At 40.7% G+C, this 27,712-nt stretch overlaps 1 protein-coding gene across 4 annotated transcripts; it reads right to left on the bottom strand.

The window, feature by feature from the left end:
• Window positions 1-335: 335 nt before the first annotated feature.
• mfge8b (milk fat globule EGF and factor V/VIII domain containing b) lies at window positions 336-26,991 on the bottom strand. 4 transcript variants are annotated; one of them, XM_035156397.2, is made up of 11 exons: window positions 26,763-26,991; window positions 16,218-16,340; window positions 15,971-16,102; window positions 15,146-15,178; window positions 9,474-9,587; window positions 8,970-9,151; window positions 8,576-8,731; window positions 8,006-8,150; window positions 5,925-6,109; window positions 5,679-5,834; window positions 336-3,501 (listed from the first exon to the last, which is right to left on the bottom strand). In XM_035156397.2, the coding sequence occupies exons 1-11, from the start codon at window positions 26,830-26,832 to the stop codon at window positions 3,358-3,360; spliced, it is 1,440 nt and encodes a 479-aa protein (XP_035012288.1). In that variant the 5' UTR covers window positions 26,833-26,991; the 3' UTR covers window positions 336-3,357. The 4 variants fall into 4 exon arrangements, with proteins under 4 accessions (XP_035012288.1, XP_035012287.1, XP_035012290.1 ...); XM_035156396.2 differs by having other exon boundaries at window positions 5,925-6,127; XM_035156399.2 differs by lacking the exon at window positions 15,146-15,178.
• Between the last annotated feature and the right edge of the window lie 721 nt (window positions 26,992-27,712).

Genomic DNA, 27,712 nt, shown 5'->3' on the forward strand with positions numbered 1-27,712 from the left:
GATTGTGTGGCTGGAAGCTTGCAGGGATCCCCACTTCAGTGTGACCTCTATACAGACTGTAATGAGGCAGAGAAGAAGATGAGCCCTCCTCCAGTGAAGATACCTTTGGAAGATTGTGTGTTATAAAGAGAGATTAGGCCCCTGGGCTGTTTAAATGCTAAACAGGCAAAACGACCCTCAGTGCTTTAGACCTTTTGATCTTCCACCTTTTTAAATGGAAAGCAGCTCCAATGAATTCAGCATTATAATTAATAATATACACTAAATATTTCATCTTTTGATCTACACAGAAGTACAGACCATTGTTGAAGCAGAGTCAATTAAAAATATCCAGCTGTTTTTTAAATTTTTTATTTATTCTTCATTTTAAGATACAAAGGCCAAACATAAAGGAATCCTCTTAGAAACACAACACTGGAATAAACAAAATCCAGGCAAAATTCTATGAGGTTAACAGTCAAAATAGCAAGAAACAAACTCATATAATACCATAAAAACACATCCGTCAAATTTTTTTTTTGAAATCCATCATAGAAAACCTGAAGAGCGGACAAACAAGAGAAGTACAATAATTTGTATGTTGATGAACATCTAGAAAAAAATGAAGCTGTGTCACCATAAATTCAAATGGGTCCCACATCACGAGTCAATAGAAAGCATGCAGACGTGGATAACAAGGGTGGCTGCTCATGGAAACGTCTGCGACAATAATAAATATTGTAGTGTTTGACACCAACATCCATCCCAGCCTCTCGGTGACACCGCTATCCCCTCATGCATTTTTAAAGATCTCGAATTTAATATTCATTGTTATCGAAACTAACAGTGTAATATTGCACAAGCCCATAATTCATAATTCATGGGGTGGAGCGGTTTAGAATACTGTGACGGGGGGGTGGCAGAAGCAGATGATAGGGCGGGTCATGTCACATGTCCGGTGGAAGCGTAAAATCGCTTTTAATTTGGTTTCTCTCTTTCAGTCTTATCAGCGGGACCACAGCTTTTAACTGGAGGCTAAGTGTTGGACCCTAAATAAATGGTCGGCAGCAAACATCTAATATGAACACACTCCTGTACTAAAGTACTGTGTATATGCATGTCACATATTAACACTAAACACTAGACTTTCAAAACTCAGCTTACCAAAGAAACAGCAAGTCTATTGTCTTCTCTTAATTTTTTTTTAACCTTTACATGTTATAATGACTGTTTTATGTTTACGGGTCGTTCTTCAATGCACACAATACTCTTTTTCTTTTTTTTGGTTTTTAGATATTTCAAATATCAAAACACAAACATCAAAGTGCCATAAAAAAGTGAAAGTAGGTGAACACAACTAGGAGCACAGCTGAGTGAGGGGATTAGTGGTGTTTCAGTAGCATTCGCTGTACATTAGGAGCAGATCTGCACTGACCTGAGTCCTCCACTGTTACATGTTTCAATTTGCAGCCTTGTCAACTCAGTTCATGATGCTAACCAACGGGTAATACGCGGAATTGTTGGAAGAGTATCGACTTAATGTAATTATTCCATGAGTGCTGTGTGTTATTTGAGAAATCCTGTCAGCCAGATAAAATGTGAAGTGAGAAAGATCAACACAAGCTTCCTGTGACGGTCACTCCACTTCAAACATCCTGCTCAAGACGAAACTGACAAAGAATGGGATTTTTCTTTAAAAAACACTTCTGCAGCAGCCAATATAAGCAACTGTGACATGAAAACCTTGCAGTCAAGCCATTCAAATTACTGCCAAACAAAGGTGAAATAATTGAGTTAATCTGGAATTGGAATAATCAGAAAAATTTGTTATCCACTGGAAAAGAGTGACCAAGTTGCTGAGGTCATCACTTAAAACCCAATTAACATAATTTTACAATCAGCTGTAAACAGTGGGCTCTAGTTTGTCAAACTTGTCAAGTGTTACACTTTTGTCACTTGCCAGTCTTGCACTCATCGTTATGATTTAAATGTTGGAACTAGGTGCTGCGATAATGTTTAAAGGCTCTAAACATATAGATACTACATATTTTGTTTACAGCGTCCATGCTTTTTCCACATTCCAACTTCAAAACACATGTACACACCGCAGTTGGAAGAACGACTTCACAACTCGGGAAGTTGGACCTTCTAAGGAGCACGTAAATGCACAGTAATTTTCTGAATGAGTAATGTAAGACTTGTATAAATGTCTTTTTAGGGCTGAAGATCTCACAACTCACAGCAGCAGCACATGGAAATCTACCATTTCTTTTGAACTTGTTCACTAAAGATTTGAAACTCTTTTTGTTCCTTGACGATGACATCGTGTCTGTCAGTGAGATCACACACTGTTTGGCTGCTTAAATGACTGAGTGTGATGGTTCATTGACTGATTATGTTCCACATAATGAATGAATTAGTCGATTCCTCTTTTGGTTTAGTGTGGATCTACATCAGTGCAGTATTTTTCTACATAAACCCACAGGAACAAAAACAACTGAGGGTGTGTTTGGCACAAAACTTCACCCTGATGAGGCCAAATGCAACAAAGTGATTCACATGTAACTTTGTAAAAACCGGACCACAGATTCACATACAGGTTCAGTAAAAATACAAATAGAATCTAGATAGATTCTGTTATTGGCTACTACACATACAGTATATGTTTAACCAACGTGAACACTGTTAACCTTTAATGTTGTAGAAAATATGAACTGCAGGGACAAGATTTTTTTGTCTATTATTTTTTCTCAACAAACACAGAAATTGTCTCAACAAGAGCAATAATCAATCAAAAGCATCAATGTACTGTATTGTCTGAAGATAATATATATTCTGTGTGTGTTGGGGGGGATCAAGTGTGCAAGCGGTTAAATGGAGCTTATGTACATCACCAGCCGTGGGTCTTGGAGGTTCAACGTTTCAGGTAGAACTGATGTAGGATCAGGCAGCACCAACTGATACAGCAGCAGTATTGTTACCCCTGACCTCTGACATGGGGATCAACTTTCATTTAGCATGTGGGTGAGACGAAAACAAATCTGACCCCGGAAGATGCACGGCCACTTCTTAAAGTGATCACATATTTGCTTCTGTTTTTTCAGCAAACGAAAAATGAAGGGACATATGAGCTAAACTCTAGGCCCCAGTGACAGTGGTGAGGGGTAACATCTTGCACCTCTGGGTGGGGGTGGTGAGGTGCTACTCTGGTGTTTGCTGCCCCCTAGGGCTGAGAGAAAGGCAGTGCAGGTGTGGCTCAGGAGGGACAAGGGAGAGAGGGAAGAGGAGGAGGGAAGTGGGAGGATGAAGGAAGTGGGGGGAGGAGGTAGAGAGGGGAGTAGGAGGGGAGAGGAGAGGAGAGACGGGTACTGGGCGGTGTTACTCGTCACAGCCCAGGAGCTCCATTCGCAGGGTGATGCGGTCGTGCCACTCCCACGGCAGAACGCGGACATATCGAGCGTAGATCGGCGGCTCCAAGAGGTTCTTTTTGTGAACGTTGTTGTCGCTGTTGCCGGGGAAGATCTGGACAGAGAGAAGCAGCCAATCAAAACAACAGGAAGCAACTAAAACATCTAAATAACCAAATATGTTCTTATGCTGCAACTTTCCTTAACGCGATAGTTCACTGAAAAATGAAAATTCACCCATTATATACTCACCACTATGCTGATGGAGGGGTGGGTGAAGTGTTCGAGTCCACAAAACACTTTAGGAGTCTCAGGGTTAAACAGTGTTTCAGCCAAAGTGATGTCTTCTTCAGACGTAATAAATCAGACACACCTCCATTCTGCTTGTGTGGTGTCATCCAAGTGTCGCGAGCGTGTGTGTGGTGTTTCGAGGTGCCCGAGAGTACGTGAACTTAAAACTTCGAGTCGAATTTGAATGTCGGGGCTTGCGGACACTTGGATGACACAACATGAGCAGTATGGAGGCATTTTCAGTTTTTTCTGTCGTTTTATTACGTCTGAAGAAGAGGTCACAATTGACTTCAATTATATTGGATTTGGCTGCAACACTGTTTACCCCTGAGAGCCCAGAAGTGTTTTGTGGACTCAAACACTTCACCCACCCCTCCATCGGCAGTGGTGAGTAGATAATGAGTGAATTTTCAACTATCCCTTTTATACTCATAAAAGATTGAAGTTCAGGTGTTGAAACACTTTGTTTACTTCATTTTATTACAACTACTCAATATAATCTGACATTATAAACATTGTTTTTCACAATTAGAGCCTGAAAACAACAGGGTTTAAAATGAACTGCAGGCTATCGGGTCTTTGTAGTACAGGCCACAGAACTCTGGAATGACTCACCAGCTGAGATAGTACTTTCTACATCTGTTACTGCTTTTAAATCCCTTCTTAACCTTTCATCTATGTGTGAATTTTATTTTATTGCTGTTTTATCCTTTTGTGTAGCACTTTGTCAATCAAGAAAAGTGCTATATTATTATTATTAAACATGTATGAAAATAAATGTGGTAAAGGTATATTTTAAGTGATTACTTCCTGTGGATGACTTGTGATGACTCACAATGAGAGTTTAACAATAAGCATATGTATTCGCAAACCTTCTCTGACACAACGCGAAAAGAAAAAAAAATCTGGTTGAATTGATTCCCCATGTGTGAGTTGGAAAAGCAGACAATCTGACTTTTATCTGACTGCACATAAGATGCCAGATTAAAATCACGTCAAAGGAATTTTGGCAATTGAAAGAACCTCATAAACAAATGCCTACATGATCCCATCAAATAGAAATTCAAGCCATAAACTTAAAACTTCAGTCATAAACATTTCATGGATTAAGTCAGAGCAAACGAAATCAGAGCTCCTCCGCCTTGATTTATTGACTCTGTTTGGTTCATCTGGCAGATAAATGGGTTTGTGAATGCATCATGAAGGAACGCGTACAGAAAAATCAGGCACAGCGTCAACTCGATTGGTTCAATGTGTGTCAACGAGAACGTCAGATACAAGTAAGTAAAACTATTAATATCATTATAGTACACATCTCTTATCCTATACTCTATTTTCCTATCACAAGTGTTTTTTCCCCCTTTAGTCTTTATACTTAAAAAAAAAAGTAGCAGTGTTTTTATCCAATAATTTATAATGATAATAGTGTAATGCAGACCTGACTTCTTCATCTCTAAACCTAATCCCTTTCCTATTTTCTGGTAAATCCATCTTCTTTCACTCTTAAACAATAAGAAATCTATTCATCGTATATATTTCCAGTAATATTTTTAACAATTGTCCATGACTGGGTGTGGTCATATAAAGCCAGTTTCCTTGGCCTTTCTTCCAGCTGGAGGCAGAATTTTGACCAGATGCTAATCTTCCTCCTGCATCACATTAGTTATATTGCCCAAGTAGAAAATACAACAGTTCTTGGGAATTATATTTTAAAGCATCTCGTTCAGCACTAAATTCACAGTGTCCCAAAATGGTACAATCTTCAGGCAACTCCAGCAGATGTGAGAGTATAGTTTGCACCTGTATGGCCACACTGCCTCCAGCATGATTGCCTTTTCTAAAGTATTTTTCTTCTTTATATTGGGACAATAGAGAAGCAAAATACGTTTTCCCGAATAAATTCTCTCAATTTTGGTCATGTTACCCACATATTTAGTTGATATGTTTGATAAGCTGTTTTGACTTAACATTCCTGACCACGTTTCTGGTAGCGGGACTGACCTTGTCTGTACTTGTGGTCTCGTCCTTCACGATGGTCCAGGACTTCCCGTCGTCACTGTGAGCCACTTTGAAGGCCATTACAAACTGAATGGCGCCAAAGTCCTTGGCCCCTTGTGTGATGATTCCTGTGATCTTTTTGGGAGCCAGGAGGTCCACCTGAGCACACAAAAGCAGCTACACTTTACAAAAGCAGTGTTGGGGGAAAAAAACTACGTGCAGCTTTATCTTGTTCTTCTCCTGCTGTACCTGCAGCCACTCAGATCGGTTGTTTGAGGCGGCGGTCCAGGCGTTCGTCTTGCCCTGCTTGTCCAGTCGGGCATAGTGAGGGTGCCAGTTGAAGGCCTCGATGCCCCAGGTGCGGAAGGTGCTGGAGGCTGTGATCTGGCGGTCAGACACCAGTCGGGACTTCATGCCCATCGGCTCAGAGCAACCTGAAGTGTTTGAATACACTGTGGAGGTGAGACCAGGCAGAGTAACAGAGGAAGAGACAGAGAAGAAGAGGAATGGAAAGAGAGAGAAAAAGAAAGTATGATAGACAGGGGACGGACAAGAAGCGGCCCAGGCCAGCCAGTGATGTGAGGCAGCCAATGGACATTTAGATGTGATGATGATGGAGGACGAGATTAGCAGATACAGCAGGCAGAGATATGACATACAGGTCAATATGCAGCTGTAGCTGAGCTAATATAGTGGAATCTAACACCAACAACTCTTTGTTTCTACCAGCTGTGGAGTAAGTTACGGGCCATAATGAAGAAAAATATAATCTGACATTTCTGAGTCTCATTCTAGGAGAAAACAGTCACAATATAACCAGAAAATAAATCATAGTTTTATGTGAATAAAGTTATAATTATCTTCTATATTTTAGAAGAGTTTCTTGTAAAATTACAACATAATTCTCATTAAAAAAAATGTTTAATTGCAATTTCTATCTTGTAATAATACAAGTTCCTTCTAAATTACACCTTTATTCTGATAATATTCCGTCTTTATTCTCATAATATTGTGGATGTAATCTCGAGACTTCAACATGGCCCTAATACTCACATCATGACGTTATGATGATCCTTCACAAGTTTGCAGTTCACAGTATTCTTATACTCACTGTATCAATTCATATATCCAGTATGAACAGAATGTTAATCATGAAGAAAACTTGTGGAGCTCATTAATTGGCTGTAACAGACATTTGAATGAGAGTGGCTTAGTAAGGCAGCAGAGCATGCAGGTCAGATGAACAGAGGGCGAAAGCTGCATGAGGAAATTCAGAACTTCAGCTGTACTGTTGTTGCCTGGCACCACGTAAAGTAACAGCTCATTCAAAATCATTTTCATGAAATCATTTTAAACTGGATTGACCCAAGAAAGTGGAATCAAGTCTCTCCTATAACCATAAAGAAAAAAGAAAGAACCAAAAGTCATTCAAACAGCACATGCTGGTTGTGATCTCTCGTCCGACTGAGAGGTGACCTCAAAACCAACAAGCTACAGATGGCAGTTTTGCAGTCATGCAAAAAATGGCAAGATGCAAGAAGAACAGACACTGACGGAGAAGTGGCACAACCATCAAAAAAGATTAACATTAAATGTGTAAAAAAAAACAAAAAACACACACACTGGTTTATGATAACAAAGAAAAGCAAAATTAAGGCATTTCTTGTACAGAATACAAAGAACCCAGCATTATGTTTGCCTGCTTGGTTGACATTTCATTTTCAGATGATAGATGTGACAAATGTCTCTGAATCATGAGCATTTGATGCATGTGTGTCGCCATCATTACAGTAAGAAATGATTACGATTAAACATGGTTTTGATGAGAGCTCCAGGGATCCTCTTGGAATACACTCAACAGACTGTATGCATATGCATATGCATTTGTATTCAAAGTTACTGAGTAATGAAATCTTCTGAGTAGGGCTGGGCAACTAGTAACAAATGTTTCAAAACCAACTTTTATAACCTCTCACCCACATAATCTTGCTCATGTTGGTTAATACGTTCACCAGTGCTTGAATTCAAAAACTGTGGGGGGGGCCTAAAATAATCATACATTAATCATAATCGAGGTAAAAGTTTGAAATAAATGTGATATTGATTTGAAGTCATATCACCCAGCCCTATGATCGGTCACCGAGTTTAGGACTGAAAATAATTAGTGAGGAAGAGCAGGACGTAACTGCTGAGAAAGAGAAATGAGTGATGTTTCCAACATTGTTTCAGTCACTAACAAACATCAGTGAACTGAACACTTTGGGTTTGTGGGTGTACATGCAGAGTGTTGTATGTTGTTATGTTGTATGTTCTTTTGTGTGTAAGTTTACCATTCAGCTCGCAGCCCACCAGCTCCATGCGCATGGTGCAGGCCTTGCGACACACCACAGGGACAATGCGGATAAACTGGGCGATGATTGGAGGGTCAAACAAGTTGGTCTTGGTGCCGTCATTGTCCACGTTTCCCACAAATACCTACGACACAGGTAGGGGTTAGCAAATAGAATAATTTCATAATTGATAATGACTTTATTATTAGAAGTTTTATTTATATTTATTTTGTTTTCCAATATATATATTTATTATCATAAATATTTTCCGAAAACTGTGTGTTCCCTAAAGAAATCCTCTGTTTCACATGCGGTAATGTGGTGTCTTTTGTCAAACCAAAAGACATTACACAGTCTATTTGCAGTAGAATGTGACCAGACAGTGTAGAACAGTCAATGCTCCCTCTAGTGGTTCATTTCTATCTTTAGGAAATATGGCGTGGTTTGTGTGCTCACACTAATGTGTTTTGACATGTTTTAATGTTTCAATGTGTCGCAGGGGACAAAAAACAACTTAAAATAAGAGTTGTGGGCTGTAGTGCACTGAAGTGTCCTGACGTGTCTCCTCACATTATCCTTTCTCTGTCCGTCGGTTCTGTACATGGTGAATGTCTTGCCGTCCAGGCTGGAGGCCACCTTGAAGGCCTTAATGAACTCTGCTGTTCCTATGCGACTGGCACCTTGAGTCACGATACCTGTGAAACGCATTTTCCTCTGCAAGTTGATCTGGAATTGAGGAAAGGGATTAATTTCCTAGAACTTCTATACATGTGTTCAACTGAAAGGTCAAGTGTTCCAAATCTTTGATTGCACAATAAAAAATGTAATTAGCCTGATATAACTGTTGACAAACATTTCCACACAAAACAAAGACCTTAAGACTACTAATACTAACATAAGACTAATCATCCTAATCTACCCACTGAATTAATTTTGTACATATCTGCTGAAGCCCTGTTCTCACCTCTATCCATGGGTTCCTGTCATGTGCAGCAGCGCTCCAGGCATTAACCAGTCCCTTGTTGTGGAGGCGGGAGAGCTCAGGTCCCCAGCGTTGCAGGCCCAGCAGGCTGTAGCGGACTGATGAGGCTGAGATCTGGGATTCAGCGATGCCCCCTCCCTCCATGCCAAGCAGAGAAATGCAGCCTGCGGAGACGAAGTGTGGAGGGGGGGCAGAGTCAAACGTCAGCTTGACATTTCCCTAATGGAAATTCGGCTTACAATAACCTTTCAGACACCTGATTGAAAGGTTCCTGTATGAAGGTTAACTCAACTGGAAATCCACTACTATAAACAAAAGTGAAGACATGGTGCTAGTCCAACGAATAGTGACAAGAAAGAGCCATGTGTGACTATATATTCACATACTCAGGTCTAATATATCTCTTATCTTTACTAAATCTTTACAGATCTTTGCAGCCATCTGGCCCTCACGTGAGAGCATGTTTTTGTGGCTGGTTACACTTACGCAGTTGGCAGTGTTTGCCCACATAAGGTGAACGGCAGTGGCATTTGAAATCTCCTTCCAGGTCCCTGCAGACGCCTCCATTCTCGCATGGCTGGCCGGCACAGTCGTTTATATCTACAGGGAGATAAACCCTATCATTACTGTGTTCGAACATAAACAGCTCACCGGTCAACTTTAATCATCCAGTCTGGACGTAGATCACAGTTAGGTGTGAGTACAGATCAGGTCATGCTCGAGAATTAAGTTTGAATATTTCTCAGACTGAGGTTAGCTGAAGCCATGCAGACAGGAGCTTGTTGTCATCATTACAGTCAATGTAGCCTTGATCAAGATATGTGGTGTCAAAGAAGCAGCTGCACCAGGAGATCATGTGGTCGGTGTGAAAGTATATAATGGAAGGCTTCCAGGAGTAAATGTATAATGCTGGGTGCCTGTAGAGGATTTATAAAACTTTTTATTATGCATGCCATGGGATTAATATGCCATTTTCTAAAACTGAAAAAAAAAAAAAATTCTAAAAAAGGTTGAAACTCTTTAGCACGATTTAAACTTAGTTTTGAAGCCTTGCAAAATGTTTTGATGAGCTGAAAAAAAAAAATCTGAAAATGAATGAGTTCATAAAAGATTTTTTTTTAAGTAAAGTTTCCTTGTAATTCTTTGTATTTCCTCTCGATGGCACCCTTACCAACACTATCAGCTCTGAGTCTGAGTTCCACGAGTCGGGGAGCCAAACGAATCGTCAGTGATACAGGGATAAACTCAAACTCCTATGTATCTCGCCCCCTCGAGAACTGCAGCGTGACTAAACCAGCTTTAGTCAAGGTTCATATTTAGCTGGTTGTACAGATGACTGCGCGCCAAGAGGGGAATTTCAGTCAATCTCTGAAGCTTTTATCCCTAGAAGTTGTTAATATGCAGACAAACAACCCAAGCACACCAATGTGAGGAATTTAACCAGCAAACACACACATAGCACTAACCCCCCTACCCACATGCAGGGTCCATAAATAGCTCCATATTCAAACATTCATTTTTTCCCCACACAGACGCAAGAGGAATAGAGTCATTCTGTAATGTGCATCCCTAACATCTGAATGATTAAGTCCACAGTCATGACACTTCTAGGTCTGGGAGCTCACTCGAAATCACATAAAACAGACTATTTCTAGCAGCAGCAGCTGAATATTTTAAACATCAAGCTCCAAACACTGTAAATAACCTCTTTGATCACTTTAGTGTCGCAGCACAATTTGATAGCAGCTACCTCTGTCTGTATCCAGATGTGAAAATACACTCGTAACATCAGGTCATTTTAGGTTTGACTGGGAGAATGTGTAACTTAAATCTAAGTTTGTATCCACCAGAAAAGGTTTAAACTAACTCCTGTGTGTGTTATATATGTATAATTGTATATTTAAGATAAATTTAGAATGTTTGAATTTTAAAAGCTGGATAAAACTATTCATCATTCATTTGCTGAATAGTGAATGACTTTTGAGTTAGCTCAATTTATCTATAAACATTCCTAAATTCATGTTATAAATCTTCATGTACTACCTGACAAAAGCAAACCATATGGGTTTTTTTTTATATGAGACATGAGAATACCACACGTGCAAGCCAGAGACCTGAATCACTAATTGATGATCGACTGACGGACACTCTGATCAAGCCGTGACATGGGTCAGCTTGTGGCTGCCTCTCCAGTAAGAGGATTGGGCAGCAGACGGACAACATAGTCTGATCAGCTTCAGGCTTTAATCTATTTATGTGACAACCAGATAACGGCAGAGGGGGCTGAGGTTCACGCATCATCCATGAGAACTGTGCTGGAAATGACTAGATCCTATTGGTAGTTCTCTACTACCCACTGACCTATAGCCAACAGCTGAATTGCTGTGACTAAACAGAAAAGGTGAGGATACTCTACGTTTTACTTAGTTTTTCTGTGCATGTAACACACTGACACGTCTCAAATATTTATGTGTTTTGAATTAAAGAAAGAAACCCAGTTGAATTTGCTAATTTATTCAACAGAAATGTCTGCCACAGAACAGGTGGGTGTATTTTATTTACCAGTCAGAGCTGCACGCATGACATGTATACGCTGCCCACATTACTTGTAAACATGCCTCAGGGTAAAGACATCGGAACTACTTCAACCAAGACAAATAACACAACAGTTGTACATACTGTATGAAGCAGTATCCTCTACTAAGCACTTATAGATTTTTGGAGTGGGGGCATGTGCATGGCCTGTGTCCAACAAACCCTATAGCTTACAAGAGAAACCGCTCACTACCACAATATAGAGAGTGTCAATATCTGTCTCAGCATGAAGCAAAAGCCAATACAAACCTTATCTGAAACCAGACCCTGATCAATGCAAAAAAAACAAGGTCAGCTGGCAGTGCATGTGGTGATCAGCAAAGCTGTCTACGTCCGTGCTGCAGCCAGCCAGAGATGGGGCTAAATACAAGGTGCAAGTCTGCGTCTGTCAGCCCAAACCCGCTTTTTGTACTGCTGAGCATGAAGAGTAGATGGTGTCATGTTCTCCAAACCTCACAGTGAGAGGCCTTAACCCACAAAGTAATGAGTTTTTAAAAACCATCTGTGATTTTTATGGTTCGACAACGACACTTTGCTACAGTGACTGTGTGAGGAGTGAAACTAAGAAAAGTCCGAAACATTTGTCCTTACGGAGGTGTAGCTCAATACTGTAATACTCAAGTGTATGGGACAACTGGGATGAACCTTGCACAAAATTTAAGACGAAAGTTTGCACAATAGTTAGGTTAGACTAACATAAAATAAGGAAATTACATATTTTTAATCACCACTCCTATGTAACCATGGTTGGGAGACCAAGGGTGCTCTAAAAACATTATGGTCACCAGACAAGACCACAATGGGATTATTGATGAAGAAAAAAAGGTTTCCAGATGTGTAATTTGCTGTGCACTGGACTAGCATTAGTACACCAGGGAGCGCCACAGCAGCACCCGGAATAGCTTTAAATTGGACGTCTGCCAAGGTGTCAGTCTGCTGGAGGGACGCAGAGCCGACTTGAAACTTCTGATGTCATAAAGTATATTTACAGAGCATATTATTTAAAGCTGTGTCTCTAAGCACTCACTCTGAATAGAACAAGGTATGGTGACATCAGAATCCTGTGCACTGGTAAATAATAGCTGTGGTTCTTAGAAGTGCAACATCTTCATCTCAATTATTGCACATCTGCAGTTCAGTTCTAATGTAAGATCAACTTTCCTACACTAAATGTAGGCTACATTTGTTGACTCTTTCTTTATAGCAAACATACAGAGGGACTTTAAAAAAGATCTTAGTCAGAGAAATAAATTGTCACCAAACTTAAAAAGTCATGAATCCATGTCCTTGTGGCTTGGATGGTTACAAAAAGGGATTCCCATGGATGTTTAACAACAATGGATTTCCCCTGACTGAACTCCACCTTGTGATGACATATTTATACAGCACGTTGTTATTGTAGTTTCTGAAGGAGCTCACACAAAGCACTCAACCCCCATCTGCATAGTGTGGTCAAAGGCATAGGAATGACGGATGTGAATATACAGTACTTAACATTCTTTCTTTACTTTTCCCTTTATTATTAATCAAATAAATATTTCTTCCTACTTTTCTGGTACCACAGAACTGGAAATGTTGTTTTCGTCATCAAATCTCTACAACAAGATTCCTCTTGATTGATTTAAAAAGGAACTTAAGGTAAGTCTCAATTGTCACCAGCTCAAATCAAATATAATTTGAGTCTACATGAAATAACCGTCTAACCGTTCTATCCAACCAGCTGTACTGGTTTCATACTAACAAAAACAACCACCGTGGTTAATTGTGGTTACAGCTCTCATCAGTTGGTTATTGTTAACACGTGAATGTTCAGCCTCTCCCGTCTAAACACCTGACAGCTGCTTCTGTTACTTAAAATATTGTTGTAATTCCAGGTAAACAGATCTCGTAGGTTAAATGTAGCTTGTTAAATGGAGACAATAGTAAACAAGGAAATACAAGTCAGAGAGGACCGAGTTCAGTTCATTTAAAGAGAACTATATGTAAAAATTGTCCGATCTGATACAAACGTACTCTATATAGATGTATTAAATACACACACACACTCACTCCATAGGGGGCATGGAGCCCAGTCTGCCCACACTACCACATGGGAGGAGCTGAAAACTCAACAGAGAGAGCAGCACACCCTTTGGGCAACATCCAAGCAACAAATAACTGCGTTTATCTGTTGAGAAAATCTGGAATTTAGAGACGTAAGAAAGGAAAAGACTCCCTCTTCCCTGACTGTTTCCTTCCTTCTGCTTGAGTCCAAAGAGAAATGCCATTAACCTTTCTCTCTATTTTCTCTGCATCTCCACACTCCTCCCCACCCACTCATAGAGGCTTTTAGGCCAATTTGACAGGACGGTCACAAGTGCTGGAGCCAGACCTGAGCAGTGAGTGTGACATTGTCAGGAGGGCAAACTTAATTCACTGTTCCGCCTCCACTTTCACTGTTTTCGCCCGGCAACAGTAGCAGCGCTGACGTTGTGAGCGCTCCGTGTGGGCCGCCACTTTCTGTTGGCTAGACCGGCACGAGGGATAAACTGTGTGTGTATGTGTTTACTAAACAGCCTGTATATGAGATCATGAGCTGTGTGGGGTTGTTCACGAGGGACGTGCAGTGCACACGTGATTTAAGGTTTGTACATTAGAGATTTGTTTTCATCCAAAATTGGTTTCTCTAAGGAATTTTACTCTTTTAGGGGGAAAGATATTCAGCAATTAATTTTATACATTTTAAAAACATTCATTAAAGAAACTCATTTATAATTGTTTATCTACTTGTTTCCTGTAACTGAAAGTGACTATTAGTGGATAGTGCACACACACGCATGCACACACACGAGAACAATTAAGCTGTCACAACACAGTCATCATTAGCTGTGAATGGAGGGGTTCTAATAACCAGCATGGTCAAATTAATTCCCCTCATCAGTGTCCCTGAGGCGTTATCCAGTTAATGTAAATGCCTGCTCTGCAGAGGGCTCCTGGTCTGACAGCTTACTTACTTGTAGCACTTTCCAAATGTGGATTTTCATGAGCTGTGATTTGCGGTTCTCAGCGTTAAAAGCAAAACACAGAACAGTTAACTTGGACTGTACTCAGTAAAATGAGTACGTTTGGAACATAAACACTGGCGGAGGAAATGTAGATTAAAATAGATGCCAACTTTAAAAAACAAAAAAATGGCCTTGAAGGCATATGCATACATTCAGTAAAGGTTGTGGCGTTAAACAACTCATTTATGAGTATGAAAGAAAGTCTTCTTTTCAGGGTTGGAGAACTGATAAAAAAGTGTGGTGGTGTATCTAATGATGGCCTAACTCTCAATGCCACATTTTCTGCTGGACTTGAGTCAGGAACAAGGAGAGATAATGTTGACCTCAACACTTCCCCCGCCTGTGAGAGAGTGTGTATGTGCATGCATAGTGAGTGTTTATGTTGGTGTGGGAGTGTTTGTGGAATTCCTCTGCCTCCACATGCAGCCAAAGAAACAGAGAGCACCTGGATCAAAGAAGGAAAACGCACACACACACACACAGACCGTTCTCACTTGAATCCCAGTTTTAAAGTTTTACCTTTTTGCGAACTTAAATCTGCCCCTTGGACACCTAGGATAAAAAGGCACACATGGTCAAACACAGAATGCACTTAGGCTTTTCCTAAAAGCTTAGTGCTAAATTTGTTCTTTCTGCACACGGGCCTACTGTTATTCTGCCGCCTTCTCGTGCAAACAGTAGCCATCTGTCTCTGTCTGCGAGGCAGAAGGCTGTTGGAGGAGGGCAGCACATGTTCCCACCGTTGTTTCCCTCTCTTAGGCCTGACCCTGACTGAACCAACCTGGTCTGAGTGACGTGTAAATGAAGCTCCCATAAGGACCACAGCTGACTGTCTGGTGGCCGGCACTTACGACAGCTGTCTCCAAGTTAGAGTGCCGGTTAAGACAGATAAACAGGGACCTCCTCAGCTTGGCCAAGTGGTTACGTAGGAATGACTGGGAGTAGTAATTGTGTTCTCAATACGTCAACAAATCTTAATTACACTTGTAGTATAAACCAAAGAGGCTCAATGGATGTTTTGTTGGTATAAGATGTAACCTAAGACTTACCTACTGATCTTTACAGTCAGTAATGCTGTAATGCTGATTTGTTCAATATTCACAGTCAATCTTTCTATCTATTCTTTTCCACTACAGTGAAAATGGCCAAAAACCTTTAAACTGGCCAGAACAAAAATGCTTGGAAATAAAAACATTGAGCAACTTTCCATGAATCTTGATTAGAAGCAGACTATTATTCAAAATCGCAGAGTTATAGCACAACTTTACAGAGAATATTGTTTAGTCGCTGAACAACTATTGATGTAATCCTCATCAAACTATTGAAGAGGGAGCACAGACTTACTGTTCTGGCAATGGACACCTTCAAAGCCCGGCTGACACTTGCAGACGTACTCGCTGAACACGTCACCTCGGCGGGATTGGCCCGTCACCTCGCAGATGGCATCGTTCTTGCAGGGATTGGGGTTGCAGGGCCCTTTCGGAGGAGAGGAAAGACATACATGAGTTGAACAGAGGTTGAGCAGTACTGTGTATTGTAACCTCTAATGAATATGTACACTTCAGGAACTGGGACAGGATAAATGACTTACCAGTCTCAGTCTCGTTGCAGGTTTCTCCAGAGAAGCCATCAGGGCAGATACAGATGAACGGAGTTCCTGCTCCAGTAACACAGGTTCCACCATTACTGCACACATTCACCTCACAGTAATCACCTGCACACAGAGGTAGAAAGACAGGTTGAGTGCTACAGAAATTTCAAACAGTGACAAGCAGCTAAAGTAGAGCAGCAGAAATGTATCTAGTAAAGAACAGAGGTCTGCGTTAAGGAACCTCACGAATACAGAAAGTAAATCATTTAAAAAAACATTTTGACCCGCTCAAATTGCAACACTATCCCAAAAGATGTTGATTTAGTGTAAAGAGTTAGAATTAGATTACAAGAAAAAAAACTAGGGTGGCACGCGGTGCTGCAGTGGTTAGCACTGTCGCACCACAGCAAGTTTCCCTGTTTAGCTGGGGTGTCTGTGTGGAGTTTGCATGTTCACTTGGGTTTTCTCCAGGTACTCCAGCTTCCTCCCACAGTCACAAGACTCTTAAATGACCATAGCTGTGAATGTGAGAATGAATTGTTGCTTGTATATAAGTTTGCCATGTGATACACCCCCACCCCCAAAAGGGATAAGTGGTAGAGATAATGGACGGATGGAATAATGATCTCATAAAGCTGTAGTGGGTAAGAGTAGTAAATCAATCAAAAATAGAAATCAGCTTCAGTTTGTTTACAAGTCACATTCTATGCCCAGACTTGAGAAGATGATTTGAAAGAACATCTGATATCTGAAGATAATGTCAGCTGAGCTTTGGAAAACAATGCAAACTTTACTGGATTGCATTGAGTTTTTGGCTGCTTTCATTGAAATATCTTGTGTGGGAAATAAAAAATCAAAGCAGCAAAAGTGGAGCATACTATAAAAACTGGTTGATCTGACTGGGGTTTGTCTTCCACATTTCAATTTCATAAATGCCTGGCAGCTCAGCGTTTCCTGTCAACAAACATCTGATATCCCCAGACCCATATTTCAGGACAGGAAGAGGACAATCAGATACTGCAGCAGTTGTGACTTGTCAGTGGTTTTAGAAGAGTAGTTTTTAGCATTATCTGAGAGTGAAACATGTTTTAAAGGGGACATAGCATGCCCATTTTACCACAAGTTGATATGGTTCCTTGGGGTCTTAATGAAATGTCTGTAACATACTTTGGTCAAAATACCACAAGGATCATTTAGGGAGACTTCCAGTGCCTTGTTACGACACAAAACCCAGGAAGCTCAATCGAGTCACTCAAGCATGACGTTTCTGACTTAGAGGAACCATAACAAAAGGCGCAAGTGTTTTTTTCACAGAGTTTTGGGGTTGGTAGACATGCCAGATACCCACATTAACGTGTAGAAGTACTAACAAAGTGGAATTTGCATGCTATGTCCCGTTTAAGAGGCAAGGGCTCAAATCATATTTTCTTTCTTTATTACTGTGGTGATGAGAGAAATTAAATAATAATTCATATATTGAACTGTCTTTGGTGAATTTATTGTAGCAGGAAATACAACAGAGAATATAAGAAAAATAACAAAAGAGTATATCTAAGAATATAATCGAGAATTTATCAGAATATATCAGAGTCTATTTTCAGCTGAATAAGACAGAGTTCTCAACACCCCAGCTTGATGCAGAAGTCTGACAAAGGAGAGGTCAACCCTTCGGATATTTATGATATTCTGGTCAAACCACTATCGTCAGAAAAGGAAAAAAACTTTCATCCAGGAACTCTCAGCCAGCTCCCACTACACAATCAGCACTGGATCAGTGCCAGTGCTTTGGGTCGCAGTTCATCTTGCTTCTTACAAGGTCAAGGGAGGTTCGTGCACAAAAGGCAAAATAAAGTTAATGGAGTAGAAAAACATTACATACAAGGTATAGCAGACAGTTATAATTTCCATTACAATTACATTTGCCATTTTTCCCCCTGGTAGCCTGCTGCAGGTTGGATGTGTTAGACTGAACAGCTGAGTAAGCCGTCACTACACTGTAAACACAACAAGGGCACTGGATGCTTCCACCAGCTCCACCTCTGCTCTGCCAGAACCTGACGATCTGGCAGCTCTCAGGGCATGAGGGAAATCATGTCATCCAGCTCTGGGTGGAGAAAATAAAGGAATGAAGAAGCACGTGGTGGTTTTCAACAGTGAAGACTGAAAGAGCAATGATTTATTGTCAGTGTATGTACTGTATATATTTAAAATAAATATCACAAACTGAAAAGTAAGTATGATCAATTCAACTAGATAGCATGGAATCTAACAAAATACCAAACTAGGCTCTATATATGGTTTGAACAACAAACCACGTGTAATTACAGTTTCCTGCAAGTACACCTCGTAACACTGCGGAAATGAACTTCCAAATTATACCCTGATTACCCCATTTTGTCACTTATGGAGAGAGTAAATCATTTGGGAGCTTTTTAACACCCGAGAGGGCAGGGATGACTTTACCAAGTTAACATTTATCATTTGGATAATTGATGAGGAAACTGAGGTTGACACCCAAGTGTGACACTGGTGGTTTAAGAACCAAAGTGTGATGGTCTATAGGCTAAAAAAGAGCTATGACCTGGGGTTTTTTCCCAGTTTTTTTCGTTTAAGCAGGGTGCCTATTCCACCGCGAACAAAAATACTTGCGGACAAAAGTACTGTTTAGTCCTGCTGATGGTATAATTCTCAGCAACCACAATGCCACAGCTGAAACACATTTCGAAGACACTTGAAACTTCCTATTGATCGTACATCCTGTGTCCTCTCCATCTTTCTCACCTCAATTTTATCCACTAACGTACAAAATTTGGACGCCATTCTCCATTAGAGGAACTGTAATGTAGATCTGTGACACCACTGAGGGAGGAGGAAAAAATAGAATGAAAGAGATCCACTTTGCAAAAATCCGTTTGGCTGTTTATCCACTGAACTGCACTTCTCATGGATGTCAAGTGTTATCAGTGCTGTATCCAGTATCATGGCCTTCAAGTGCCTTCAAATCTCATGGGACTGTTAGGCAACAGGTTTGGCTGGCACAGCCGGTACATCCTTATCCAAATGTTGCTGCCTGTTTATCTCTAGGGAAGGAGCAAAACCTCTTTTTCTTCAGGGGCAGACCGCTCCAACAGGAAACTCCCAGTGCAGATAAAATAACAACGTTAAACAAATGACCTCCTGAGAAAAGACTAAATCTAATATTTTACTGGAACAATCTGACTGATACACTCACTAGAAGGGCATGCATACCTCCACCAAGGTCCAACATTCCCCTTATGAAACATTATAATTCACAAGATCCAGATTTTTATTGAGATCTGCATCAAATTACACACACACAGAAAAATGAGTCCCCCAAACATGCCAGATTTTTTGTCCCCATCAAGAAAATGTTGGAAAAATGCTCGCAATGTTGAAGAAAGTGAAAAAAGAATCCTAGATCTGCTGCAAAGTTGTATGGGTTTCTCTTTAGGCAATGCACACATCCCCTCATTTCATGGAAATTGGTTGAGTAGTTTTTGCATAATGCTGCTAACTAACAAACAAACAAACAAATGCAGATAAAAGCATAAACTCCTCGGTGGAGTTAAACTTTGTTCAACTGTCTCTGTAAACGCTGCTTGTGGTCTGCTCTGATAGAAGGGTAATGTAGTCGGGAGACTGTCAGGATTGTATGAGGAAATTAAGTGAGCGATGTATTAGTCAAGGTGGTCAGTGACGAGACAGTGGTCAAACCATCAGAGACTTCTTAAAAATCCCCTAAATGGTGCCACTGTCAGTAAAAACCACCACGGTATTAAATTACACAGTAATAAAGAAAACTGTTTATTTTTCAAACATATCCACAGTATAGTTAAGATATGATAGGATCACAAGACCAGCTTAAAGAAAAAACTGGCATTGAATTCAACCATTTAGAAAATAGTAGTTGTGTGTGGTTTCCTCCCTAAGTTCTGCTGCTGTTTCAGAGGAAACCACAGACTTATTCTTCTCCTTAATTGACGGGAACAGCTGACAAATGCTGTTTCATATAAACACAACTTTGTATTTCAAGAGAAATCTGTGGCTCTCAGTTTAGTTTCTTGAGAAATCCATGATGGAACACAGGCTTTGATTTCAGCACTTCTAATTTCACTCACCACAATTTAAAGGGTCAGTTCAGCCTTATTTCAAAACACAAGACATATTTACCTATTTAACCTATGAAAGATTGTTTTTTTGTCATGAATTGTCCGTCTCTGAGACTTGTGCCTACATCATCAATACATTGCTAGTGAATCAAATTTGTTTTATGGCACCAACAACATTGAAAAATGCAGTTTGTTTCCAAAACCTCTTGTACTTACCCTGAACAAACTTTCCACTTAGACATAGTCCCTATGAACACTCTTTGACAGACACATAAATGTTGGTGGATTTTCTAAATGACAGTTTTACATGCTGAGAGCACAACAAGCCAAAACCTATTCATCTCCATTGTGATCTGCAGGCAACCAAAATCTCAGGGATGTATTTAACAACCTCAGTGAGAAATTATTTTGTGTATTTCTTCAAGCTGCTGCCGCTGCCTATGTAAGGAAATTCCTAAACCTGATCAGTTATCCAGAAATACATCAAGTAAGGGAAAAACACTTTAAGTGCTGTTTGTCTCTTTGACTTTGATCTATATTAACCCTGTTTGGCTGCATGTGCCTAAAAAAAAGGTTGCTGCCGGAGGAGTGACTCCTAAATCCCTTTGTAAGAAGCGATGCGAAAACAAGCCTAAGCATGTTAGCATCTTGATGTTCAATTAAATAAATATGAAACTGAACCTGAAGATATCTATCTACTAATTCCAGAAATATCTGTCTGTCTGTGGAACATGTATCTCAGGAGACCCTTCTTGTCTTATCGGCTACACACTTGGCATTGACCCAAGGAAGTGCAGTGTCGACTGTGGTGCGATTTGGACACGTTATGTTTTATATTAATTCAATTTGAATCAACAGGTAAACACAGCCTTTCAGTCTGTGGGGGCGGCGTAGCGTGCCTTAACAGGCAGTCTGCAGTACGGGTTAAACAGGCCCTGGCAAACTGGCAGGGATATGTCCAGGACAATGGGCACAACAATTCTCCAGTTTGGGTTTGCATAAACAGGTGAACAGCTCTTTGTGCAGCAGTGGTGGCTTCAGGGTTCTTTGGACTGAGTCCACTTTTTCAGAAAGAGAAGAGCATCATCACAGGCAAAACAAACAGCCCATTCCAAACAGGCAGGTTTAGAACAAGTTTAGAACAGGCAATGCATTCACAGGCACATGTGAATTATAAAATATCAATTGTTGATTGTAATTATTTGAAAAGCGCTGATATTCTCCCTCATAAATCAAAGTTAGAGGTTCCCAGCATCTTCCAATGCACCTCATTAAATACATTTGCACAAATGACACCACTGTGCTAAGTGTACCCAGCGCAGTGTCCCACTTTAACTTAACCACAGTGACAGATTAGTAAGGTATGTGGAGTTATGTTTGGCAGAACAAGCCATTTCCACCGGGCATTGTGCTTCTCTCAGTCCTTATGAGTCATAGTCTGTGCCTTTCCCATGATGCCTCAGTGCAAGAATGAGTTTCAAATACCAGACCAAAAACACAGAGCAAAACACAATGATTAAGTCATCAGTGAGACCTGCCAACAAGGGGTGTATGTACTTCTGCGTGAGCTTGAGTCTCTGATATGAGGACACAGCTCAACATGTGTTTGTCATATCGGTTCATGTAGCGAGATTCTTACTGCAAACATTGGGAGACATTAAATATCCTGTAACACTGAACTTAGGATGGTATCTCAGGATGGTCTGATGACAGCAGCTCCTTGATGTGCATACATCGATAAAGCAAGCCTTTACAGTCTTTACTGACTATTTAGTTTTTCATACTTGAATCTCAGCTAAGTAAACTTTAAGAAAACCAGGCTCACATCTAACATGATAGCAGTGACTGCTGATCTAAGTCAACACATCTCCTCTCAAACTGTATGAGATCACAGGTGAATGGGGAAAAAAAGGAAAACAACCATTTTACAAGGATAAAAAGGTACAGCTAATGGATAGATGGATGGTACCCTTTTACAAAACCTGCTGTAGGAAGTCATTTAAGGGCCTTGCTAAATTGTTATGAAGACGAAGGAGCCATTACAGTCCACAAGTATTGGAAGTGAACTCTCTGAGGACATTTACAGCAGCCCATATTGGTAAAACAGTTGATGGCTTTGGAGATAAAATACCACTTTGGGAAAATGTCACCTTAACATGAGCGTTTGTGAATATTAATAGGTTTTTCTAGGGACTGCTTATGAGTTTTTTCTTTATTCAATTCCTTGAATTTGCCGCTCCATGTTGAACAGGGATCTACTGGACTTATGCACCATGAAGGTGTTGTCATTAGGCCAATCGCACAGTCTGAGCACAAGCAAAGCAAATCTTGGCACTAGCAGGGGCTATTTGAGTGCGACCACAGGGGGTTCAGTGAAAGCATTACAAATCAATAAGTCCTGCTCTCAAACTGAAAGACCACACTCATGAATAAACAGAAAAAAAACACGCTTTATTTCACAGAAAATTCACTCAACAAGCATGTTGTTATGAAAATACAGAGTCCACAGCCATGGGCAAAAACCTCTTTCATCTGAATTACTCTTATTAAAGATGACATGAAGATTAGCAGTGCAGCGACAATTAAAGACGGATTGGAAGGAATTAGCTTATTAAAAAGGAACTGTGAAAAGAGCCAGGTTGACCCTCATGATCCGCTCCATATCTGACTGAGTAGGAACCTTAAATACACATGAATAAGCCTGAATATACTGTGCATGTGTGCATGTTCAAGTGTGTATGGTTACGTCACTGCTCCATGTCCTGAAGCCTGACAACAGTAACGCTCTGCGCTCTGCTCTGTCACACACACTGGGATGCCGGAGCATATAGGCTGGCAGGCCAGTGTGGGAACTCTGTGTTCCAGAAAGCAAAGGAGAGCCGCCCGCGTCAAACACGCACACACACACACAAAGACACAGGTCCAGCCCTTGTTAAAACCGTTAAGGATGTACTGAGGCATAATAAGAAGGCTTGAGACCTGTAGAGTGCTCATCAAGTCTGATTGCCAAATTGCACCACTGAGTGCAGGAGACATTAGAAAGAGAAGACCTGGACATGTTTTACAGGAAGTGGATTCATCAAGGTCGGGCCTGCTCTGAGTCCTTAAATAACCCTGAACCTTTTTGTCAATATGAAGATCAGCAGGACTCCTGCTGCAGGTTAGCTTTGTGTAATCTTCAAGTGCTACTCCAGAGCAGCACAGCCATCTGCTGCCGCTCAGAAAAAATAAAAACAAAGATAGCCAGCCGCTAAAAATACACTCACACGTCACGCACCATCAACACAACAGCATGCTTTTCTCTGAAGAACTGTACTGGAATAATGCCACAACAACAGTCTTAGCAGAATGTGATGCCTATATGCAACACTGTTACCGAGCTCTGATCACTTGAACTCAAACGTTTCATGTTCTTGGACAGAAGTAGTGACTATTTTGTCATTGGCTCAATCTTTTAGCTCATATGACAGTGCGTAAAATATTCAGCATGGCAGATTGGAAAGTGGGACGAGTGATACTAATCAAGTGGCCCAAATTAGATGATATTCCATATTGCAATGAAACATTGATTAAGGAAGCTATTCTAAGAGATTTGACGGGAAAAGTAATAAAGTCATCAGAGCTGAAGAAGACAAACGCCTAAAGGGAGGACACAGCACACGCAGATGGTACGAGTTGGATTTGACAAAGAAACGCACAGACATTCAACTTTCCCTCACACACATTCACAAACCTTCTGACTTAAAAAGTCAAGGTATAAATACTTTACCAATAAAACATTCACTGCGATTAATAATCATTTGATTATGGATTCATCTACAGGATATTTCTTTAAAGGTTGAAAATATGTGAAAAATACACATTTTATTCAAAGGTCTTGTTTTCTTCAACCAACAAACCTAAATACTTTCACTTGATTTTCATGCATCAAATCCGTACATTAGAGACCCAGGAATCAATTATCAACAATGTTGAAGATTAATTTTCTTTCAGTCACTTTATAGATTAACCAACTGATTGTTTCAGCTCTACTCTATTCATTGGTTTGGTAGCGTGGTTTTTTGTAGTGTTTATTCTCGTTCAAAAAAGAAAAGAATCTAGCTCTTGTCAGGGTTAAATTGCTAAAAACTTAGTATTTGAGCCACAGCACCTGTTCAGTCTGTTGATAAGGGAAACTTCATTCCTCAAAATAGCGCAAGTAGAAATGAAGGATAATTCATGTATCAAATGACCTCAAATAAACCTTAATTAAACAGGCAAAAGAGTCATTACATGATCTGATGTGGACGAAGCACATCCCTCACTTTAGCAGGAAATTAAATTCCTGAATGAGTCCAATGACTGCCAGCAAGTGAATTTGCCCAGATTCTAACTGCAAAGTGTTTCAGTGCACCTGACTGCATCCACATATTACACCCTCCTGCCACGCCATTGGACCAGCATCTGGTTATATTTAGCGTGGGTTCCCTCCGCTCACTCTCAAGTGGCCCTGTGATTGAAGACATCCTCAGTCCTGAGACAGAAGACAGGTTTCTACTGCTTTCCCCTGAGCCGTTAACAGAGAAGACCAATGAGCCACAACGTGCTGAGTTGAGCCTAATTGTGTAAAACGAAGAAAGAAAAAAAAAACACTCCTCAGCTTTCATTTTGCCCTGTAAACATTTCACATGACACAGCAGCAACAAGTCCAGTACCCCCACCCCAAACTCCCTGACAGCATTGAAAAGGTCTCAGTGAGGACTGTTGTGGGTGGAAGTTCACTAGCATGTCCGTGTTGGCTGCTGCGTCCGGAAAAGTGACTCAACGCTGTGGTCGGGGCAACCACACCTAGTCTCTCTATATGGCCGTCCAGCCCCTGATCCTTGAGGAAAAAAACGAGCTGGGATTTATGTGCTTCTCTTCAGGCTGCAAATGTTTCCAGTTTCAGTTACAACAAAAAGATATTAAAAGGAGGGTATTAAACATTTATGGAAGTGATGCACCGGGGGAAACGCAGCAGCCTGGCTGTCACGCATGAGGATGTTACAGGACACAGAATGCAAATACTGGCCAAATCTAAGTTTAGTAGAATAATTTTTAAGAAGTACCCGCATTGAGTCCCATGTAAAGTAAATTGGCAAATAAACTTTGACAAATTGAAAATACTAAATACTACAGCTGATTGACCCTCCTGTCAATAGTCCTAAAAAAACAGTCACTTACTAACAATAAATATGAAAATGTATTAAGAATTTATATTTTCAAAGCTTTTTGAAGTACTCAATGTGTTTAAACGATAATCAATTTTCAAATAAATATGAAATGATGTGTTGTTCAAAGCTATAGAGTATAGATCTGTGTAAATTGTGGGCCCTAAAAAAAATCCTAGAACCACCACTTGAGGGTTTGATGAGCAGATATAATGCCATATTAATATTCAAGAAAGTTATACATGAGCAAAGGGGACTAGTTAAACCGTATGTCTATAGGCCTACAACTTGCCAGGTGCTTCAGTTCACTGTTTAACTATTTTATACAACATTTCCACCTAAATCTATTAATGAGTGGAAAAAGCCAGACCTCTGGAAACAAGCATTGGTCCCTGAGACGTGGAGGAAACGTCAAAGCTTGACTTGTCAACACGAAAGGGGTCAAAAGTCCAAATGTTTCAGGAAAAACCACAATCTGTCTTTCACATAGAACCCACCCGACTTATGAATTCACCTCCTTGTCTGTGTGCACGCAGTGGAAAAGGGGACATTTTCACATTTGGAAAATACATCATCATCATCATACCAAGGGTTCATGTGACATGTGAAGTCTTCCCCTGTAGGTCTGTGAGGAAAAGTGAAAGCAGGAGAATGAGGCCATTTTGCCCTTTGTCCATCGCCCTAAATGTGTTTGATGCATGGAAATGCAAACAAAGCCAAACGCCAACGGCATGAGGTTAAACATAATAACCAGCCTGTATCTGCCGTGCTGTTTTAAAGGGGTCACAGTGCATGTGACCCCTTTTATGGTTATTATGTTTAATAATGCCCTCAGGTAAGCATTCATTCTGACTTAAGAGGAAAACCCTTCAAACATGCAGCCATATTTCTCAAAGATAAATGATCTGATTCTCCTTATAACTAATGTGATCTTGTAGAATCGGAGCCAGACAATGACTCACTGCTCACATTCCCACACTGTGCTCTCACTCAGGGAGGGTTCGAACTTGTGTAGCTGCACATGTCCCACTGCTGATGAAGTGACGGGGCCCGGCTCAGGTTTACACCTTCACATAGCAAACACGCGGGCTGAAAGTACATGACAAGTGAGTGGGTTCAATCGGGAAGAGAAGACAAAAAGAGAGAAACCACCAACTCAACAGAAAGCGACGCTCCGGGGACGTGAACGGTTTGAACTGTAAACAAACATGGAAGAGCAAACTTACCGTTCACTGCCAACACCAGACAAGCCGCCAAAAGTTGCAGCCACATGAGAATACGCGTGTGCTCCGTCATGGCTGCTGTGGTTGTGGGTTGTTTGGAGTTCTCGGAGGTCGGTGGAGGACAGCGGGGATTCGCGCTTTGCTGTTGCCGAGGCTCGCGCTCGTTGTGCGGCTCTTCGGTCCCAGGCGGCAGCCGTGGAGAGGGAGCACGTGCGCTTGCGACCTCAGCCAATCGCGGTGTGGCATTTAATTGTAGCCCCGCCCCCTCCTCCTCGCTGTTGTTGATGTAAAAAAAAAAAGACCAACAGGGCAATAAATTACCATGGAAACAAAAGAGAGCTTTTATGGCTAATGATTTGTATTAAATGGAAACGTCTTGATTAAGATCTTTAATGTGAAAACCTCTGAGAGATAATGAATGGCTCCCTGCAATTTTTGCCAGCTGCACTTACATTTAATGCTGACCTAATTTATTGTTTCCATTGAGAGATTGTTACACAATGGGCCCCTGATATGTAAAAGCCCCCCTCCCTATCCCTCCTGCAAGACCCCTAGACTGGTGGAGACACAAAACAAACCAGACTACACAACCATGTCCGCTGAGGTCGGTTTATGGTTATTTTGCACCTCTCTTTGGTTGTGTTTGCGTGGCTCAATGGTCATTTAATGTCTATTGTGGTTGTGTTGCACATCTTGGACTAATTTTGTCTCTTAACAGTCCTTTTTGCATTTCTCTGTAATTGTATTGTGACTAATTTTGGTTGCTTTTTGTGTCTTCCTGGGATTTTTTCCAACGGCAGACCAACAAGCCCACTGACTGCTTGAGGCGAGAAAGAAAACAACACAGAAAGCTGCATGTTTTAGACTACATGGTTCTATTTGATGTGTTTAGCTTTTATTAGAACTATTATTGTCATTGTTATTGTTATTATTATTGTTGTTGTTATTTTAGC

Source organism: Hippoglossus stenolepis, chromosome 5 (assembly GCF_022539355.2).
Source record: "Hippoglossus stenolepis isolate QCI-W04-F060 chromosome 5, HSTE1.2, whole genome shotgun sequence".
NCBI lineage: Eukaryota > Metazoa > Chordata > Actinopteri > Pleuronectiformes > Pleuronectidae > Hippoglossus > Hippoglossus stenolepis.

What these genes read in the sequence shown, in the direction of transcription:
- mfge8b (XM_035156396.2), bottom strand. Translation starts at nt 26,832, where the DNA reads ATGACGGAGCACACGCGTATTCTCATGTGGCTGCAACTTTTGGCGGCT. An exon ending in ACCGATCTGAGTGGCTGCAG is followed by an intron (nt 5,835 to 5,924) that starts GTACAGCAGGAG and finishes TTGTGTGCTCAG; the next exon opens with GTGGACCTCCTGGCTCCCAA. An exon ending in AGACCACAAGTACAGACAAG is followed by an intron (nt 3,502 to 5,678) that starts GTCAGTCCCGCT and finishes CTCTCTGTCCAG; the next exon opens with ATCTTCCCCGGCAACAGCGA.